We start from the raw sequence: 22,753 nt of genomic DNA, 5'->3' as shown, positions 1-22,753 counted from the left end.
TCATGATTAACACAGTCTAACGATTGGAGTAAATTCTATCATGTGACACTATATTTTTGTGTTAATGCCAAAGTGTTTCCAAACCAGTTTTTAATGACATTTGAACTACTGACAGAGTTTATGCGCTAGAGTTAAATGGAAAAATATTATGCCGACACTTGTGAAATTTTAGCAATAATCTGCGTTTCCATCAGCTGTATCGCTAAACTTTTTGATGCGCTACATTTTTTGTCGCAAAAAAACCCTTGAATGGAAATGTAGTTATAGCTATGTCTTATAGAGGGCAATAGTCAGGTTCCGGAAGTAAAACTCCCATTCATTTTCTCTAGAAACAGATTTTGAACAATTACATATACAACTTTCAGTTTAGACCTACCTGAGCTCTGAGTTTCTTAAACAATGGTATTATGCTTCTGTACAACCCATAAGTCAGTGCGATTTCAACTGTTGTTTTTTTTAACCAAATTGTAGGTAAAGACTTACTCTACCCATAATCCCGAAGAGAGATCCATCAATCAGAGAAAAATAATACCATGAAAACTTCAATCGCAGTAAAAGAGCTGTGATTTAAGCAATTGCTCACTCACAGTAAAGTATTACAAAGAACGTAATCAAGTCGGTCTCCCTACACTCTCAAACTATATATTTGTAAATATCTAAAAATGTTGCAATAAACGTAAAATATATTATTTTTACACTTATCAATGACCACGATTCAATATCTTTATACAGCACCTCCGTTTCTGATTGAATACGTAATTTACAATGCTTCATCAGAAGAGTAGCACGAAACAGTACATAGTGGGGTACCTTTGTCTTTAAGCCTTTTATATAATATTTTGCATCAAATCAAAATTTTTAAATGTTAAGATACATATCAGAGCTGGTTGGTTTGGCTTATACTGTAGCTTAGAAATGGCTTCTTGAAGTCCCTATGGAGAAAATGAATGGGAAAAATACTTCCGTAACCAATTCCGCTGAAAAAGTCGGTGTTCACAGTTGTGCTCTATTTGAAACCATACTAAGTTTATTTCTATGTTGTAGTCTTGCATGACACACCTGTTGAGTGACCAGCACAGTCCTGGCTGTGCTGAATTATAGATTAGGAGCTGGACAAGAGTTGCATCAGTTGATTGTGACATTAGGCACAAAAGAAAGGCACAGTGACACCAGGACAGAGCGTCAAGGAGATCAGCTGACATCTGAACTCGGACACTCTATAATTTATTCATTCATTTCCCTGACATTTTCGTGTGCACTCTCTGCGGTCATGTTGAAGCCGAAAAGGGAAGGTTTCCAAGGCCCACAGTGTGCTATAAAGTAATTGTTCTCAACTGGTGGGGCATGACCCAAAAATGGGTTGCAGGTCTGTTTTGATAGAAAAGCATAGAAAAAAAAGGTGCTAGATGCTAAATAATTGAGATGAATGAATAAATCGAAAGAAAAGACTTAGGCAGTATTACAAATAGTAAATTACATGTAATAATCCAAAGTTGATGAAAAAAAGCAAGAGTGGGCCAAAAAGCCTAATTAAAAACACTGTGCCAAAACAGGGCAGAACAGGTTGACAGCAGCTGATAAGTGTATTTGAGTATCATCCATCCATGAGTTCATAAATGCTGGATACTATGACTCGTTCTTAGCCTTCCTCTTCCTTCTGCCCTTCGCTTTAGTTCATGAAGAGTAGTTCATTTAGTTCACTTTGGCAAGGACTGAGTTTTATTAACAAACAGCAGAAGCAGCACTTTTCCCAAATTAAATTACACAGTTAAAGGGGACATTTGATGGAGAACAGGATTTTCCTTGCTCTTTTCTCCCCATCCCCAGTCCATACAGGTCATTTATTCAAACTAAACAGCAAACGAGTCATTAAAAATTGTCATGATATTAATGTTGAATGAACCATAAGCACATTAAAATAAAATCATCCATGTTTACGTATCAATGGCTATTCATTATTCAATAACTTGGCACAGCTTATCATCACAGAGGTAATTTATGTACACTTAAACAACCAGTTTTATTCTAAATTTGTTTCTCAACCAGCCATGATATCACAAAATCCCAGCTTAACCAGTAAACCAGAAACAAACAATGTCCTGTCACTCATTATCAAGTTTAACATGAAAGAGATATCTTTTTTGTAGATTGTATTAATTAACATTAGTTAATGCACTGTGAACTAAAAATGAACAATTGTATTTTTATTAACAAACATGAATAAATATGAATAAATGATGTAACAAATATATTGTTAATTGTTTTTCATGTTACCTAATGCATTTACTAATGTTAACAAATGGAACCTTATTGTAAAGTGTTATCAATAAATACTATAAAAGAGCAAAACGCTTCCCATTTAAGTTATTTTCCACTTTTCTATCTTGCATTGAAATCTTAATCTATGGAAAGGAGTTCTGAGCTTCAGAATGGCGTGTGTAAATGTGTCCTTACCCCTGAATGCAGGTCCTTCAGTGTGTGTGTGAGGATGATTTTGAAAACAGCATGAGAACGACTGCTCTCTTCATTCATATTGGTGGCAGCCACAGTGCGGGATTTATTCCCCTCAGACATCAAGGACTCGATGTCCTTTAGGTTGGAAAAAGGACATGATTAGAATCTCCACCATGCTTTAAAAGGTGAGGACAACTAAACACTTTTTCTGGGTGGGGATGTGATCTATGATTGCACAGAGTATCTCATTCCACCATTAAATATCAAGTAAAAGCTTTTTAGATATTTTGCTCTAAATGGTTCCATACCTTGTAACTTTCTACTGCCAGCCTGGACAGTCCATCTACATAAGGCCCGAAAACTTTATGCTCTCTCACTCTCAAGGCCTGCCGACTCCTGCGGAAACAAGGCAAACAGAAGTTGTGTAAGATCAATATCGACATTAGAGCACAGCTCAGAGATTAAACATAAGACACAATAGCCTTCACCCTTTGGGATCCAGCAGGTCCCGGACTTTCTCGTTGTAGATTTCCATATAAGAGACTTCTACGGTGAAGCTCTCCTCCTCCCGTTGATGTTGGATGGTCCGTTCAAACAGGGAGCTGCAGAGGCGGGGAATCAGACCGGGCTGGTCCACCGAACCCATCATGGTGTATGACTTCCCAGAGCCTGGGAGAAATGACATTACAACAAAAAGAAAATTATCTCATAACACTTATCCAAAAGAAGTCACATTTAAAAGTCAACATGAATCAAAACTGACCCTATTTGCTTTCTTTATACACATTCCAGGTCTTGTTGTAAACAATTAATTGGTACACATTTTTCCAAAGAAAAAAAAAATGTTCTCTTGGAATTTTTCATCCAAATGTAAAAATTGCTCTGCCTCTGAAATGATTTTCTTTTATAGCTGATTTCATTTCAACCCCCTTCCCTTCAAAAACCAGTCATTTACAGATCACTTTTCATGATCCAGTCAATTCCAAATTAATAAATCAAGTCACATCCTGCATTCTTTACAATCAATACGATTAATTTTATGTTTACTGTATTAAATGTCCGATAAGCAATATGCAGAACCAATATTTAATAATCGTTTTATTTGTGCCTTTTTAAACAACGGTAACTAAATAATCATTACGCTACAAGAATAATATATATAAAGCATTAGCCTATGAATATTTTAATAATAATGTAAGTAATACTATATTATGCAAGTATACTAAAATCGATTATCGGTCGATTTCTATACATTAAAGCACATTACAGAAGTAAAATGCTTGTGCAAGGCCATTTCATGGTGACTTTAAAAAAAAAAAAAAAAGCCACACTGAACATGACCAAGGGTCATTGCATACAAAGCATTACTCACCAGTCTGCCCATATGCAAAAATACAGGCATTGTAACCCTGAAAGGCGTTGTGCAAAAGACTCTCCCCAAGGCACTGAAACACAACATCTTGACCTGCAGAAACACGATCGAAGGATAATTAATCTAGAAGACTTGACGTACTGCAACAGAAAACACAGTCGAGTCTGTCAAACAAAGCTTTGCTAACAACATGTAACTATAATCCATCATAAGAAAAAATAGGCTTGCTTTAAGCAGACGTAAATAATTTCAAGACAGAATTCTTGACATCAATCACTTGTCCTAAAGAACTTAGACCTTAAAACACAAAGTGATACAGTTCATGTCCTGAAAAACTTCTTTCTGCTAAAGGTCTTGATTTGCCAAAATAACCCTCAGCAAAAGAACCATCATGAAAAGAATATACAGGTGGATACTTGGTACTGAACCAAGAAATAAACAAAAAGGTTGGTAGTTAAAGTGCTTCCAGGAACTAACCAGCAAACTTCTCCGTTTCTGACTCATCCATTGACCAAAAACAGTAGTCGTAGGCGAAGACCTTGACAAAAATAGAAAGCAAAGAGTAAATTAATATCTGCTTTGCATTCCATTTATTCCATTCATACAAAACTATTATTTTCATGATGAGTATGTGGCAGAAATGAGAGCTCTACCTTTGGCTGACCCCTGCTACAAGACGATCCAACATGTTGGTGAAAAGGTGCATATTGTTGTTGGAAGGAAAAATATAATTTGTTTAAAGCAACAAAGCATTTAATTCAATCGAAACCAATGTGCAAGATGACATTCAAAGACAAAATACAAAATGTACCATAATAATCACCATGGTATTATTGTTATAGTACCATGATAATTCCATATTTTTACATTGTTTCAACTGGCAGATGCTTTTATCTACAGCAACAATGTGTTCAAGGTATCCCTTTTATTAGTATGTGTGGCCTTATTGTTGTTATAGCTATAGCTGTGTTTTTGTTTGTTTTTTGTCATGTACCATAGTAATATCACAATTTAAGATATGGTACAGCGATGGAATCAGATGGTAATATTATGAAATTCTTTGGACATTCTATGTACCTTTGAGTGCCATGTACACACCACCATGGTATATAAATTTGGCAGTCATTCAGTACCATTGTATTACCATCAGATACCATCACTGTACCATGGTACTGCCACAGAATTTTTGATTTAGGGGGAAGAAACCTGCCATTTTTCCTAATCTAAATCAGAGCTCTTCCATTATTTATTCCAGGCACTCCAGACAATCTTCATAAATGCTAACTGTACAAATTCTGTGGACCCACTGACTCAAGGCAGACCAAAACAGCATGCCATCACCATGAACGCATTCAAATGGGAACTAGGAACCGCTAGCTCTGCACACAATCACATATCCTATGTCCATGTCATCAGTTGTACTTTGCTCAGTGGACCTGAACACAAACAAACCATATCTCAATGAAAAAGCCCTGCCGTTTACAGGGTAAATATGCATTATTAGGCCTGACTCAAAATTGTGTTATCTGTAGAGGGCACCTCAATGGCTTTGCACAGCACTCTGTGAACACAATGACCAATATAAGCATTACTGACAGACTGTGGGAGCTTACTGAAGGATCCTAAATCACTCACAAAGGGATGTGACTTTTCAGGCCCAATTAATTTAATTCAATTCTTATGATCTTCTCTAAATAATAAAAATAAACCCTGCTGCCTACCTTGGTGGCTCGAGGAAAATGTCAGTTCTAAAGTATATACTGTATATTTAAAGAATAAAAGTATAAAGTACTAAAGTTTAACTACTTTTTTATACAGGAAAGATGACAAACTGCTATATCTAATAAATAAATCTATTATTCCACTGAATATTTGTGTGTACTGTACACTTTTTGTGCTATTTAGAGTATTGATCCATTAGTTTAGCAACATGCTAACACCAGACTCTCTTGGAATCAAGAGTTAGGATTCACAGAGTCTCTATTTCACCAAATATAAGTGTATGCTATGTATTTTTATGCTTATTAGAGAAGATTAATTAGCCTAACAACATGCTAACGCCAGACTCTATAGTCGAGTTTCGTGCAGTTCACATGAGGAACGTGATTTGTGTGGCAGGCTTGACCATTATCAGAGTTGCTGCCTATGAAGAGTGTATCATTCAATCACTAGTAAGGATTCATTTAATTTAGGATGCAACCTAAGAAGGTAGCTGCCTCTGTAGACAGAAAAGCAGCTCATTAAGGTTTGGCACAGAGCCCATGATAACATACAATAATTACAGTACCCTATCTTTATTTAATCACCATGAAACGTCAATCGCAACCAATTTTAATTCCATAATGTGATGCATTTTTGAGTGAAACAGGATATTCAACAGGAAAAATAAATGTAGGGTGAGCCTGGATTTTATCCATCAGTAATTGACTGGATTAACAAAAAGTGAATGGAGCGATGGGGTTCAAAAAAATAAGGTCACGTCAAAAGATGTTTTTTTGCTTTGTAAAAATGCATTGACGAATCGTACACAATAAGACCAGGAGAGTGAATTAAGGAAGTAAATTGGGTCAATTCGGATTTCATGTTGACTTGAAGAATCCAATCACTAATGATACATTCTACGATGTACAATTATTGCCATTTTTGTATGCCTTCCGCACATATCAAAACATAAACAAGGCTTAACAACAACCGACCGTTTCTATAACCCCAATCTAGAATATGTACATCGGTGAGAGCTTATGCAAGTCATTGAAGCATATACAGCACTGGCAGTGCACAGCGAGCAAACTAACAAGCGACGGAGGGAAAGCTAGGGCTTAATATGGCCAGATTCAGTTCCAATGACCCCAGGCTCCGGTTGTCATTTAAAATCAGGCCATGCCACACTTGTGGTATAATAAGTTGCCTGATGACATCCCCTGTCACACCGCACAGAAAACTGAGGGAGATGTTGCCCCCCGAAGGAAGTGTCAGGCTGAGCTTCATCTTGGTTTCCTGGATGAGGTCTGGCACATGGGGTGGACACACACAAATGCACGGCCAATGTTTATAGCTGTTTGGAGGCAGCTCTACCTCCACCGCTGAGAAATATCACAAGTTCTTGAATGACATCCCTCAATTCTGACATACAAGCACAGATGAAGATCAAAATAAATTGGTGCCTGTTCCTGAACATGACCCTGCCTCCTTTATTTTTTTCAGCAAGTGCTTCCAAAATCTGCCCTCCCTATTTTTTTATCCATCTCTTCAGGGCACAAAGTGCGCATTACGCCTCCTAGATTTTTCACGGTATAACAAACCAGTTACATTGCGGGAACTCTAACGCATGTTTTCCAAGAAACCTAAAGGGCAGACTACTGATTCTTGAGAAGGAGATCTCCACCATCCTCTACAGCCAAGTTGTAGCTTTGAGAGTGTGTGTGTAGTGTGAGCAATCGCAAGTGAGATTACTCAGTTGTGCGCTACACACAGAATACTGCTTATAACTGATGGCACGTCCTTTCCCAAACAATCATCACAAGCCCTAGTGACTTTGACCTTGTACTATCTGGAATATCCTACATCTTAACCTCTGGTCACCTATGATCATATCTGACACATGCAACCAATGACATACAGCCTCTGAGGGAATGGACAAAGTGCCTACATTAATCATATGGAAATAAAGACAGGGAATAGTAAAATTTCTGAAGGCTTATCCATCTTTGGCATTCTGAGAATTTTAAAGGAGTAGTTCACCCAAAAAGGATCATTCTCGTTCACACAAAAACATTCATTTCGAGAGTGACAGTTTGTCAGTGGGCAACACAGACTCTCAGCTCAAATTCCCTTCCTCAAAACCAGCTATTTTAAGCCCTTGTACTTCTCATTTAGCAAACATTTTACCACCAAATTATCAAATTATTCTGAAGCTATGTGATCCACTTTTGCTGTATTGTTGCATCGAAAAATGCATTTCTCTCACATCTCACCATCTATATCCAGTAAATAGATGGCAAATGGTTTCCAGTGTCAAATTGGAAGGCTAAATATAAAACAAATACAGTGTGTGAGTTTTCTTTTTTTTACTATGCCGAGTAAATGAAAAAGATAGCTAATGATAAAAAAAATAATTATGTATAGATAAAATTTCATTTCAAGTCTATCATTACATTGGACATGGTTTTCTAAGTAGCTTTTCAATCATTTGCCTTAAAAATTTGTAGGCCAATACTGTGATATATCGTTATTGACCAAAAAATTAAAAAAATATTGCGATGTACATATTTGCTTACAGTATATCACCCACCCCTAGAGTTTACTTTAAATAATTTCAGTTATGAGTAGTTTTTAGCCTGGGAAGGCAAGGTTTTAAAACAGGTAAAAAAAAAAAAAAAAAAAAGGCCTCCATTTATCAGAGCTAGCTAAATTTGTTTTTTGGACTGTCCAATGACGGCGACCATGACAACCCAGTAGCAATGTCAGGAAAGCTGGCAGCTGCTCTCGCTCGGATTTCCAAATATTACTCGACTAAACCCACAATGCACTACTTTGTTGTTCTAGCACGCCTGTCTTGTACATTTGCACAGGGACAAATCATCCAAGCCAACTGTACAAATGAAAAATGTGTAAAAACGGTCTCTAGCTATCCCAATAGGGTCTCTTCTAAAGCATGCTAATCCGAAGATAGAGCCATGTGGTGGTTATTACCCAAAAATGTCTTAGTGACAGGTGAGACGAATCGCTGAGAGAAACCCGAGCGAGAACTGGGATCAGTGGAGTGTTTCGGGTCTTGGCTTTGGGGTACTTTTCAGTCCGTTAATCACACGAGTTCTTTCATGATGTCACTGGGTAGCCTCGTGAGTAATCCTGTACGATGCTTTATGACAGTGTTATTGTGGGAGTGAGTCACAGGGCTTCCTGATATGAGGCAGCACTGGCAGAGCATAGTCCTCAGATGCTGTGGCAGACACAGACTCTCACATTCTGTAACACCCTCACATACGAATAAATTCATTTCGAGGGTGACAGATTGGCAGCGGGCAATACAGAATCACAGCGCACATAACCCCCTTTCCCAAACAAGCTATATTAAGCAGCACTTGTAGGCCTATATCACATTTAGCAAACCTTTTATAACAATGCAAATGGACAAATTATTATTTAGCTACACTGTTAGCAATTTCTGTAAATCGGGCCATATTTTACTGTATTATGAACAGTTTATTACTGTAGAGTGATTACACAGTATGCTGTATTTTACAGTTGCATTGTGGGAAAATATACTCTTAGTGGTATTAAAATACAGCATTTTTAATTTACTGTAAATCCAAAGTAAAATTGTAAAATTGAGCGCGAAAAAACTGACCAATGACAGGAGAGTATTTTTCGCGCTGAAAGACATAAGGGGAGATTGCTGATGTATTTCTGCTATTTAATTCTCTCATATCAATTTGAAATATTTTTTTATCTTTATATATTTTTATACAACGTCGACAATAAAAAATTGTCAACAAAAATTTCCATTGTCGAATAGTCGTTTGATCTCATTTAATGAAACATGAGATCACATTAAACTGTAATGATGTTGAAACTGCACACGGCTGAGGCACACTCAGTCACGGGGACGCTCACCCCTTGAGCACACACGCTTAATGCAACTAGATTATAACGTGATGGATTGCGACTTATTGAATCATAATATATGTCACTGTGCATTTCTTATCGTGAAGAAAATTGGCAATACGCAGCTTTATTAATAAGAAATTTTTTTTTTTTTTTTTGGTGAGTTAAAGATGGATTAAAGTGAACAGAAAGATGAGAGATGGTAGTCTTCGCCCCATTATACAATGCAACAAAATACGTTTTCGATTTGTTTTTGTTTTGGCTTGTTTTCCAATATAAATATCCAAAACTCCTTTAAAACAACGTACATTTTCTTTAGCAGCTATACTGTAGAAGAAAAAACTGTTATCTGAGAATGTTGAATATAATAATAAAAACACAAACATTTTAAAATATCTAAAATCCTTTATATAAAAAATAAATAAAAATAAAAAAAAAGATGTATTCACCTGAGCAGCATCATATAAGATATTTAGACTTGCTAAGATACATAGATCTTGAATATAAGTATATTTAGTCTTTACTGCACTCGCAGAAGTATAAACAAGTCAAAAAATACACTTATATACAAAAAACACTTATAATTAAGATACATTCTCTTAAAGCAAGTCTAAATATCTTATATGTTGCTTCTCAAGTAAAGGTATCTTCTTTTAAGGATAATTGTTTAAGGAAAACAAGACAAAAACACTTGACAATAGGATTTTTTGCAGTGAATTTCTTTACTGAATTAAACTTAATAAAAAGTATTTTTTTTCCCCCTTTAATTCAGTGAATGTCATTTAGAAGTATTTTAAGAAGATGATTTTGTCCTCTTTATTGTTAGTAAGCACGTTTAATACAACCTTTTAAGTCAGGGCACAATGAATAATTGGTTAAGAGCTAAAGATTCATCATTGCAATAATCACAGAATAGTCGAACAATCATTCTAATAATCGTTAGATTAATCGATTATCAAAATAATCATTAGTTGCAGGCCCTACTTCTGATTCAGTATATGGAGGATGAAAATAAGGTGCTTTTCAAACTGTTCTGAAACCACAGAAAACCTGAAGTTTGCATACTTATTAAAATAATTTATGTTCTCCAGAGGGAGGGAGGGAGGGAGGGAGAGAGACAGAGAGAGAGAGAGAGAGAGAGAGAGAGAGAGAGAGAGAGAGAGAGAGAGAGAGAACACGGCTTGCAGACGGTGTCGGAAGAAAATGAATTTGAATGTCCAAACAGTAACTGTAAAAATAATTATTTTTGAATGAGGTCATCCCTTTCATCACACTTTTAGAAGAAATCATAAAATGTTCTTAGAAATCTATCTGTGCAGAGGCCTGAGCTTTTCGCTGTTTATCCAGAAACCTATTTGATGACTTGCTTGAAAGAAAAGGAGGATTCAATGTTCCTTTTCACAGATGTAACTACTTTTCATTTTAAAAAGTGACATAATCCATGAAATAACTTACAGTTGACATAACAGTTAGAAAATCTGTATACTACAAACTAATGGTGTGTGTGTGTGTGTATTAGGTCACATCAACACAGCAGATGCAGAGATTTGCACTCCCAAGTACTCCATTCTTGGTACGATCCTTTAAAACATGAATTAGTGGTATTAGCAACTAATGTTATCTGTTCTTCCTTGGTGCACTATTTGATTTTTCGCTAAAAATAAGAAATTTGGGATCAAATGGGTTCAGAACACTTTCAATATACAGTATAGTATAATGTTTAAGTCATTTGGACTAATTTAAAGGAATAGTTCACCTAAAAATGAAAATTCTCTCATTATTTACTCACCCTCATGACATCCCAGGTGTGTATGACTTTCTTTCTTCACCTGAACACATTTGAAGAAAATTCGAAAAATATCTTGGCTTAGTAAGTCCTTAAAATGCAAATAGATGGTGATCCGATTTTTGAAGCTCCAAAAAACACAGTAAGCATAAACGTCAGATATGACTCCAGCAGTTAAATTAATGTCTTCTAAAGCGATATGATCGCTTTTGGTGCGAAAAAGATAAATATTTAAGTACTTTTTAAAACTCTAAATCATCACTTCACACGAGGGTGGAGTCCAAGCGGTCTCTCGTGTGACGTACTCAGTTGCCATGATACAGGCGTAATCCAACGTTCTCCACTCGGTTGAGACATCCAGGATGAGCACACAAACGCACCATTTGTGAGTAAAGAAACTATACAGATAAATATAGATCTAAACCAAAACCAACCAAGCTACTTTACAGCTTTCCTCCTCCTCACTTGTAAACAGCGCTACTCTTCCGGCTGTGATGCACGTGCGTCAGTTCCCGCATGTTTCAAATGCCAATGCGATTCTGTCCCACACGCATACTACTTCTGACTGGAAGCATCATTTAGAGTAAAAAAAAAAAGTACTTAAATATTTATGTTTTTTTGCACCAAAAGCAATTGTGTCACTTTAGAAGACATTAATTTAAGTCATATGGATGACGTTTATGCTGACTGTCTGTGATTTTTAGAGCTTCAAAAATCAGATCACCATCCACTTGCATTAAGGACCTATTGAGCTGAGATATTTTTCTATTTTTCTTCAAATGTGTTCTGGTGAAGAAAGAAAGTCATACACACCTGGGATATCATGAGGGTGAGTAAATAATGAGAGAATTTTCATTTTGGGTGAGCTATCCTTCTGATGGTGCTTTTTGTTTAGTCCTTTCCTGAACTTCACAGATCCTGGTCACTGTATGCTTGCACTATATGGAAAAGAGGGAAAGGGGTTGGCAGAAAGAACGGTGATGGAATGACATTCATGATGGCAGAATTTTCATTTTTGAGTGAACTTACCATTATGAGAGAAGCTCCCACATTTATACATAACTAAGGACAACACTTTCAAATGCTTTAGCAAGATTAAAAATATATATTTCTTTATTTTTCAGGGGATTAAATTCTGCCCAGCAAATAAATGGATGCTGGTAATTGAAAGCAAAGACAAAGGTAAGCACATATGCCATCATATTTTTAATTTAACATTTCTGACCAATCCTGTCACAGCAACTGTTACCGGGCCGCCATTACTCGGACACGAGTTTGCTATTTTCCAATGACAGCCTACGGGAGTAATGTGTGTTTAAGTAATTTGAAGTGGGATTTTATCAAAATAATCCACAAAATTTTAAACGCTTTATTGCCGGGTCACTTGTAATAGTGACATGAGTTACCCAGAAAGGATACACGCAGTGTTTTTTCTTTCTTTCTTTCATTTATTTATTTTTTTTAAATAAATGTTGAGAAGAGCATACTATGGATTAAACTGTGGCATTCCTCATTCCCAAACAAATGAAATATTGATTCAGGTCATGAATCCTCGTGTCGCCTCTTCCAGTCATCAGGAAGCTTGTTAATTTGAGTTTGCAAAATATTAGCCTACCACAGGAGATTATGTTGTGCTCAGGAGAGTTTATGTAAGAAAGTTTTTAAGTGAATGACTGCATTTATTCAGGAGTGTTAAAAATGAAACAATTTTGCACAAGCTTGAAATGTTATTGCAAGAATGAAAATGCTTACATATATGTAAATGAGGTTCATTAGTATGGACATGCAGAAGTGTTACAGTAATATAAAGCTCTAACTGAAACTGAAAGGAGTGGGAATGTAGTTAATTATGATACATTGAAATAACTGATGATTTGACTTCATTTTGAAGATCTATTGCACAATAAAAGTTACTGAAGTTAAATTTTTCTTTATTCACAGTCAATTAGTGTAAATTTTACAGTGTAACAGTATCTATTAATTATATTACTGTACAATACTGGTGCTAGAAACCAGTAAAATACTGTTTAATACACTTTAACAGTATATTGCTGTAACAACATTACATTACGGTAAGATGGATAGTACTGTAAATGCTTTTACAGTAAAATTACAGTAATCCAATAACAGTAAGTTACTGGCGAACAGCTCGCAGCAAGTTACTGTAATTTCTACAGGAATTTTTTTACAGTGTTAGTAATTCTGTGCACTGATCAGCCTATGTCATCCGTCTGTATGTGTGTCAAAACAAAGTGTATATATATATATATATATAAAAATCGGAAGAAAATGGGAGTGGGGCTTGCTCTTGCCGATTCATGGCCACAATGCTAGGGTGTTTTGTGATTTTTTGCGATTTTTTTCACCTGTTTAATCATCCGTTTGAAGTCTGATAGCTTAGAAAAGTAAACACATCTCTTCTCAATAAGCCGCACCATTTGAAGTAGCCTATCACTGAACCGGTTTACACGCCCACCAACACGCTCATAACTCCCAAAGATAAGCTTACTTAAAAAAATCCAACAAAGCAAGAACACAGGGTTTACATGAGGGTTTAGATGCAATGCAAAATCAGGGAAATGGGCAAAAATCTACCCGTGTCGATCGATTTATGCTTATGCCGTTTATTACAATGTTAGAGGAAAGCCGTTTATTGTGTTTACATGACCACAGGTGCTGTCTTCTTATTAAGCATAATCGGTATAAGAAAGTGCATGTAAATGCGCTCATTCATGTCCGTAGCACAAACCGTATGAGACAAGTTATGCGCCTAAATTTAATACAAATTGTCAGGGGTTTATTTAAATCCCTATTCCCAAATATGAGTAGTAATAATAGTGGTGATTGTCTTACCAAAAAACACTAATTAACAAGTAAAAATACTGTTTTGTTGTGGAAAGGCTGCGGCTGAACATGGTCAAAAAGCTCATCCATATGTGAAAATGCATGCTGCATGTAGCAAATGGATTTGTTTGCCACAAATTTACAACATAATACTGCAAGTCTGTCACAAACAGGTTGGCAAGGGTATTAAAAAAAGAATCACAACAAATTATCAAACTTTCCAAGGAACTAGGCAAGCCTTTAAGGGGAGGAGGCTCCTACCAAAGCCTGTGTCAACAGTAATATAATGGTTACTTTTCTAACCTTGATCTTCCCTTCCCCCACTCACTTCATTGGCATTGCCAACAATGAGGAAATCACCACTTTGGTTCAGTGCTATAATGGTATACAAATTAAACCGAGACCAAAAGTACCTCAGGCAGAACATAAAAACCACAGCGATACCATTGAGGGAAAAACCCTCCAACACAAGCTAAGAAGTGGTGGTCAATTTGAAACAAGGTTTGAGTTTGAACATTTCAGTCAAGCAAAACAAGCCACTGGCCTCAATCTGTCTTCAAACGACATCAAACGCACATTTAATTCCGTCGCATTCAATCAAGCTTTCATGGGAAGTCAGGAAGCATTCCAGAACCGTGAGGGTAAACATGCTTGCAATTCCATTTTGTGGTTGCTTATGGATTCTCTTGCTGCCTCATCAGCACAGACTATCCTAATATTCTTAATAATCCTGGATGCTTTGAGAAAGTATTTCCTACAGAATATCGTTAGAATCTCTCCTTCTAAAAAGTGTATCGACCACTTCGGGGCAAAGTGTCGACTCAAGACCAGGAACGTAAATCCTTTGTCTGCATTCTTTGAGGGACTCATGTCTGAGAACAAGGAGGAAGGAATTAACTTTTGAGTCAGGGTTTCAGTTAGCCGATAAATACTTTGACTGTTAAAACGCCCCAATGTTTACAAAGTCCAAAAATATTAAAACAATGTAGTAAAGACCAATTTTTTCAGAGAGCCAGCAAACTAAGCATATCGCTGCCATGGAGGTTTAACTTTCTAGACAGCTTGCAAAGTCCTAATCTGTGACTAAATGCTGTATCCAGAGAGGGCCAAACTTTTGAAAATTAGCCTATGTGAAAAATTATATAATAATGCCAAGTTAACAATTTCCTTTAATTTTCTGAATGTGTGAAAAAACAACTATAAAAGTTTTCTATCATTCATTTTGACCTCATGGCATTATATTTGTATTGAAAATGTTCTTAGATGTAACTTTGCCTCGAGTACAGTCCACTGCAGCTTTCTCAAAAGTTAGTGACGTACGCAAAAGTGACAGCTGTCAGTGCAAGTATGCCGGCCACTCAGGGTTGTGCCAGACTTTGTCTAACACCTCATGGTCTGGATTCACTTGACGGGCTAGTCAGAAACACAACCTGACCCTACACCCACAAACTACCCTTCAGCTGTCCAATCTGAGATTTAAAAAATTTGGTTCCGCCTCAGTTGCTTGCAAATCCACAGCCCGTGACTAGGAAAGATGATGTTCTGTGCACTTGACCTAAATTATGATCCACCAGATATGTCCTAATAAATTTATGCATATGGACAGATGCAGCTCTATGTTTGAACTTAATGCTCTTGAGCAGGCCGAGGGCAACATCTTGCTTGGACGCATTTTCCACATGATGCAAAGCTGATTTTTCTCAGCTAAAACCGCCCAACAGTGACCGAATATCCTGGTCATTAAAACAAAAAGCCATGTAAAACACTCTTGTAACAGGGGTGTGGGAATCTGAAAAGCTGGTGGTACACAATTTAAACCTTATCAACTATGCTCATGAATATTAATTATGTGACATTCGCTCAGTCGATTACCAATTGCTACTTGCGTGTTTGTTCAGTCCATTGTCGATGCTACCGGTTGGTAGAGGCTTCTGCTTGATCATAAAGGGTCTATTGCAAAACTTAGTGAGCTGCCTTGCTGACTCCTGCCTATACAGGCAGCTATATTCTATGGCAGAATCCTAACTAAAATGAAGCCTCTGCATGCTTTATTCATACAGCGCTACGCACGTGCAGCACAAGAGACATTTCGATACAGGTGACGTGAGAGGAAAGACATGCTCTAATGAGCATAAATACGCATAGCATACACACATTTTGGGAGAAATAGTCAGTTTTACATAATATTAAACTATTTTTTATCAATACTTTTTAGTATTGACTGGATTACATGTATATTCATAATGGTACATTTCTTGCTTAGTCCGCCATCTTGGATTTATTTTTCCACCAAGCTCATCATGGTGCATTCTGGGATCTCATTTGAACTGTGGCCAGACAAAACAAAAAAGGTGGGGGGAAAATTATAAATAAAGGATTGGTAAGAGTAATAAAGTTTATTGAGGAAAAGGTTTGTCTTCGTCATCTTAGTCACACCTGAACTCATTCTGACTATGGTATGTCTCACACTGTTCCTGCAAGCTATAAACACACCTTGTCTACTGTACATTGCTTGGTGCTTTCATGTGGGATGGTCATAGTCTTGATTTGTCGGCAACTCCTTAAATAGTGTAAACGCTATGGCGCTATGAAAATAGTGTTCTGTTTCAGAATGTCAAGCCAGACACAGTAACAATTGCTTAACCAGTGGCATGAGTTTGGGAATTTCCAATGAAATGGAATGCAAATTCTGCCATCATGCAAATTCTGCCATCATTTACTCACCCTCATATTGTTCTAAAACTGTAGGACTTTCTTTCATGAAAAACAAAAGGAGATGTTAGGCAGAACAATAGCCTGAGTCACCATTCACTTTCAAACAAACTGTAAGTCATTCAGGTTTGAAACAACATGAGGGTAAATGATGACAGAATTTCCATTTTTGGGTGAACTATCTTGTTAAAACTAGTGTGGTCTACTAACTAGTCTGAAATGTGTTATAGTGTCTGACAGACCATAACTAATACCAAATGCCAGCAATAATCTGCATAAGTATGTCTATTTTCACCATGTGAACCTTATCATTTGAGGCATCTGCGTTGCAGGGGCCATCAACCGGGCCGGCGATTCAGCACAGCACGACACATGAACTCAACTCTGCAATTCAACTGTCTGTTGTGAGAAGGCAGCAGGCAGCTTGACCATTCACTTCCAAGTTTAAAACCTGTTCAACCTCTGTCATTCTTTGCACTTCACAACAAGAGAAAAGGAGCGAGAAAAAAATAATTGTGCTCTCTTGTTTACCCGCCATAAAAGTCAGAGGAAATGTTTATAGCCGACAGATGCTAAGCTAGCTTGTATTTTCCCCTTTTTCCAGACATAAGAGTTCCTTCGCTGTGGATGACCTAGGGTTAACCCTCCTTTTGCGTTTCCATGACAACGGAGGGCAGAGAGAAAGAGAGGAAATCAGATGGAGGAGAGTTATGCCCTGACACACGGCAGGATGGAACGAACAGCAGGCTGCCTTAAAGAGAATGTGGACCGCAAGTCCACATTCCTGTTCTCCCTCAGCCCCCATAACACGATCCTTTCGACCGAAACAGACAAGGATACATATGATCTGAGAAAGACCCTCTTCTTTGCTAACTTTTAAAGGGTCCAAAATATGTCTCATCTAACTCAAAACCACTTTTGTCCAAAACATTCCTTTTCTGATTAAGAAACGACAAGAAAATGAAATGCTGCCTTTGAGTCATTAAGGTGGTACAATGGGATTCAAGATTAATTAAGTCCCAGTTGCAAGACTAAGTAACAGACTATGTTCGGAATGGAAAACTAGAATACTGCTTACTGCACAGTATACACTGAATACTGCTTGGTATTTTTTTTTAAATTGTTTGTAAAAGAGTATGCATTTGCAACAATAGACCTTATTCACAGTAGTGCCATCCAAAACGAGGCTAAATTTACTGTCTTTTCAATGGCATGCACTGTATAAAACTATCAAAAAGCTCCTAGATCACATCTAATTTTCCACAACTCATGTTGTCTGGAGTTTTTTGTCTTCTGAATTTTCTTGGAAAGATATTTTTCAATGTTTCGTCAGCAGAATGATCCAACAACTGTACACAACATTGAAGAGACAGTACGTCTATCCCTCACAGCCTCGGTGTCATTCTTATAAAAAATAAAAGATGCCGCCCCACCCCCCCATTGTCGCTTCCCACGGTGGGTTCGTTCTCTGTCATTTTTGCAATCAGGCCCACGGTTGTTTACATCCGCATCGCTGGCCCCCCTTTCACCTTGGGCCCCAGTACGGCACACCCTGCACTGCCTGTAGTTACGCCACTGTTGTGAATTACCTAGGAGCTTGTTGGTTTGGTTCATGGCTTAGAACTCTTATAAAGAATTTATTAAATCCCTATGGAAAAATTAATTGGACAAATACTTCCAGAACCAGGACGGCTGAGAATATTGGCGGACACTGTTGCACTCTAGGTATTCCTCAAGTGGCATCCAGTAATCAAATCAAATAATGCGAGATAAGTAAAAAATTGCAGTGGATATTATTTCCAGTTCATTAGCCACACTGGAAATGGAGGGTCAAGTCGAGCACATTGCAATGTGGCATTCAATACCCAGCGCAGTATGCATTGTTGTATACTGTGTATATATTGTTGCAAATATAGTTTGTCATCCCGGTATTCTATCGATACAGAGCAGTATTCCAGCAAAGTTTATATGCAACATCAAAATTCAACTTACCTGGAATCTTTTCCCAGGTTTGCCGGGTACAGAAAAGTTTGATTCCCCTCCATTTCCACAACACATTTTGTATTCAGGTCCTTTTCTGTTGGGGAAAACAATACATTAGGGCAGTTTAAATAACCTGTACTACAGGGTCAGCACTGGCACGCCAGCAACGGCAAGAGAGTAGACTGTTTTTTTTTATTATATATATCCAAGATGGCACCACAGATGGCTGCTTCGGTGTGGAGCTCTCTAGCGTTTTTGTTACTTTTGTTTGTTTGTCATGTTTTTTGTCACTCTTTCCTGATCAGTTTCACCAGGGATGAACTGCTGAATATTCGGCAGAGCATACCTAATAATTTCTTGCCGGTGTTTGATTATTCGGACGTTTTATTAGACATCTTAGTTGGAGGCACAGCAGTGCTCTACAAGTGATCCAAAAGATGAACGCAAGGGTAGCGAGCCAGCACGCTTGTGAAGCTTCGTCAACGCAGCTTTAGGACTCTGCTGCCGAGTTTTCATCTTGCGAATGTCCGCTCCCTCGCCAACAAAACGGACTAACTGCTTCTGCTCACACAAACAAATAAGTGCTTTTCTAACTCCGCTGCTCTGTGTTTCATGGAAACCTGGCTGAATGGCTTCATCTGCGTGTTTCATCTGTCGTGCTTCCAGCTGTTCAGAGGGGATCGCGTAGCGGAGTTACCGGGGAAAATGAGAGGCGGAGAAACATGATTTTACATCAATGAAAAGTTGGTGTACAGATGTAACAGCATCGAAGAAGATGTGCTGTCCTAATTTAGAAGTGCTTTTCATCAAGTGTAAGCCTTTCTACTCACAGCGGAGTTTTCCTCGTTTATTCTAGTGAGTGTTTATATCCCGCCACAAGCATGCGTGAACGCAGCGTAACAGCTGGCTGATCACATCACAGACACAGAGCAACAACACCCGGACTCACTTATTATTATTCTAGGAGATTTGAATAAAGCTAACCTCACCCATGAACTGCCAAAATACAAACAACACATCACATGCCCCACCAGAGACATATACTGGACCACTTCTACACCACTGTAAAGGATGCATATCGCTCTGTCCCACGTGCAGCTTTAGGACTCTCTGATCACTGTCTGGTTCATCTTCTCCTGACCTACAAGCAGAAACTAAAATCAGCTAAGCCTGAAGTAAGGACTGTAAAGTGATGGAATAATGAAGCAGAGCTGTAACTACAAGCCTGCTTTGACTGCACTGATTGGAGTGTTTTTGAAGCTGTAGCCTCAGACCTGAATGAGCTCACAGATACTGTGACATCATATATCAGTTTCTGAGGATTTGTGCATCCCTACTAGGATATTTTTATCATTCAATAATGATAAACCATAGTTTACAGGAAAACTCAGAAGCTTCGTCATGCCAAAGAGGATGCTTAAAGAAGTGGGGATAAAATATTGCACAACCAGGCCAGAAACACACTAAGGAAATCAGAGCGGCTAAAAGAAGATACTCTGAAAAGCTGAAAAGAAAATTTCAGCCAATGATCCTGCATCTGTGTGGAAAGGCCTACAAAAGCATTACCAAGTACAAGACACCTCCCCTCACTCTGTAGAGAGTTAACTAATGGCTGATGAACTGAATGTGTTTTACTGCAGGTTTGAAAAGCCCAGTCTCACACCGCTCCCCTGCTTTGATCTTCACTTCACACACACACCAACACCTCCTGGAACCCCCCTCCTCCCCCTTCCTGCTACTCAATCTGCACTTATGATCTGTGAGGAGGACGTGTGCCGGGTCTTTTGGAAACAAAAGTCTAGGAAAGCTTCAGGCTCAGACGGTGTTTAACCTGCCTGCTTGAAAGTCTTCACTGACCAACTGGCACCCATCTTCACACAGATCTTCAATAGATCACTGGAGCAGTGGGAAGTTCCCTGCTGCTTCAAATACTCCACCATCATTCCGGTCCCCAAAAAACCCAAAACCACAGGACTTAACGACTACAGATCTGTCGCTCTCATGAAAGACTGGTTCTGGCCTACCTGAAGGACATCACTGGACCCCTGCTGGACCCCCTTCAGTTTGCTTACCGAGCAATCAGGTCTGTAGATGCTGCTGTCAATATGGGACTGCATTATATCCTGCAACACCTCAACATACCTGGGACTTATGCAAAGATCCTATTTGTGGACTTCAGTTCAGCCGTCAATAACATCATCAGACAGGAGGTTGAACAGCTGGCTGTCTGGTGCAGTAACAACAACCTTGAGCTGAACATGCTCAAAACAGTGGAGATGATAGTGGACTTCCTTCGCCAGCTGAGGAAGTTCAACCTGCCACAGGAGCTGCTGACCCAGTTCTACTTGGCCATCATTGAGTCTCTCCTGTGTACATCTATAACTGTCTGGTTTGGTTCAGTCACCAAATCAGACAGAAGGAAACTACAACGGAGAGTCAGGACTGCTGACAGGATTATTGGTGCCCCCTGCCCACCCTCCAAGACCTGTACGTCTCCAGAGTGAGGAAACGTGCAGGTAGAATCACTCTGGACCCCACACACCCTGCCCACTCCCTTTCTGAACTACATCCCAATCTACATCTTGATATAATCCTTCCTCATGATCACGCAGTGTGTTTTCATGAGCTGAATGGGAGGCTAAACAAAAAGTTCAAATGTGACGAGACTGCAGTATACCCAACAGACTCGTGCAGCGCGTGCAAGCCATTCGTGCATTACGAGCCGACAGCGCTTCACTTTCAGTTAATCGCACGAGTAAACGTGCCCGCTTTGCTTCGGTCAGGCTGTGCGGATGACAGCCTACATTCCGTGTTTCATTTGTTTCTTTTTGCTTTCAGAACAACACGTGATTTAATAAGGAAAACACCACTATTAATTCTTGAGATTTCCAAACCAGCATACAGGTGCACCCTCCTTAAACCATGGTCCCACTCAAAATTACATTAACCGTTTAAAAGAGAAAACATAAACCCACATTGTTGGGTTAAAAAATCTTTTCAAGTCTATTCAAAATATAAATTAAACCTGGAAATAAAGTTTTAGGATTTCGCAGATCATTGCAATTCCCCAAAAAGGGCTAAATAGTTGATCGGCTTGCATGCGCAGCGCAAGTCTCGTCACACTTATATAGTGTTTAGCCTCCCATTCATCTGAAGAAAACACGGTGCGTGATCATGGGGAAGGATTACATCAAGATGTAGATTGGAATGCAGGTGCGACAAACGTCATATAAATAAAATAGCCTGCTCCTCTCTCGCTGTTGCTTGAGTGCTAGTGATTACATGATTACAATGACATAATATAAGAAATATTTATGATTCCACACAATTTCGTGATCGGTAATCAAATACGAAAATTTGTGACATTAACTGTGTTAAATCATTTTCTACAAAAGGACAGATTTTCTATCATTAAAGCAATTAAGATGCTCTGTGAAAATTCACATGCAGGATCATGATTATATCATAATCATCGGGTTTTGCACAAAATTTTCACTCAAACGTATGCTGATAATATAATTTGTAATGAAAAATAAATGATTAAATTAGAAAAATGCAAAATATAAACATATTCACAAGTGGCCTCAAACTTCCAAAAAAAAAAAAAAAAAATTGCATACAAGGTTGCAGACCTCTGCTGTTCTATATCACCTCCAAAGAAACAGGTTGATATGTTCAAAAGGACCAATCTTTGTGCCAGCGCACTAAGATTTATGTGGTTTTGTCACTCAATGCGTTTGACCAATGTCTGTCACCTGGATGGCTATGAGAAGTCAATCTTTTGACCTATTTAGTTTCAAACGCATTAGCAAAATCAATAGCACAGGTTTATTTCACAGCAGGAGAGATGCCTAAGAACTGAAATCAAACCAACATTCTGACACTGAGATCTTGAAATTAACCATCACTGTTCCCATAGCAATGGAAAGTGTTCAGAGCCCAAACCAGATGGGAATTTAAAAGGCATTTCAGGACAATCTAATTATAAATCAAGC

General features: G+C 38.1%; 1 protein-coding gene across 5 annotated transcripts in view; it reads right to left on the bottom strand.

The window, feature by feature from the left end:
- The window catches only part of LOC127411477 (kinesin-like protein KIF13B), a 72,394-nt gene that overhangs the window by 34,227 nt on the left and 15,414 nt on the right, over nt 1-22,753 (bottom strand). For 4 of the 5 annotated variants that reach the window (XR_007892286.1, XR_007892287.1, XM_051647062.1 and 1 more), the window contains exons 2-8: nt 18,768-18,852; nt 4,480-4,495; nt 4,304-4,364; nt 3,827-3,919; nt 2,943-3,123; nt 2,763-2,850; nt 2,455-2,589 (exon numbers count right to left, since the gene is read on the bottom strand). Coding sequence is in view for 3 of the 5 variants with exons in the window: in XM_051647062.1 (XP_051503022.1) it covers nt 2,455-2,589; nt 2,763-2,850; nt 2,943-3,123; nt 3,827-3,919; nt 4,304-4,364; nt 4,480-4,495; nt 18,768-18,852 (659 nt within the window). In the remaining 2 variants the exon portion in view is untranslated. Of the gene's footprint in view, nt 1-2,454; nt 2,590-2,762; nt 2,851-2,942; nt 3,124-3,826; nt 3,967-4,303; nt 4,365-4,479; nt 4,496-18,767; nt 18,853-22,753 lie in introns of those variants that run through there. The other variant, XM_051647064.1, reaches the window with a different exon arrangement.

The sequence above is a fragment of the Myxocyprinus asiaticus genome, chromosome 20 (assembly GCF_019703515.2).
Source record: "Myxocyprinus asiaticus isolate MX2 ecotype Aquarium Trade chromosome 20, UBuf_Myxa_2, whole genome shotgun sequence".
Lineage (NCBI taxonomy): Eukaryota > Metazoa > Chordata > Actinopteri > Cypriniformes > Catostomidae > Myxocyprinus > Myxocyprinus asiaticus.
The sequence above is the reverse complement of the archived record's forward strand: the minus strand, read 5'-3'. Positions and strand labels throughout refer to the sequence as shown.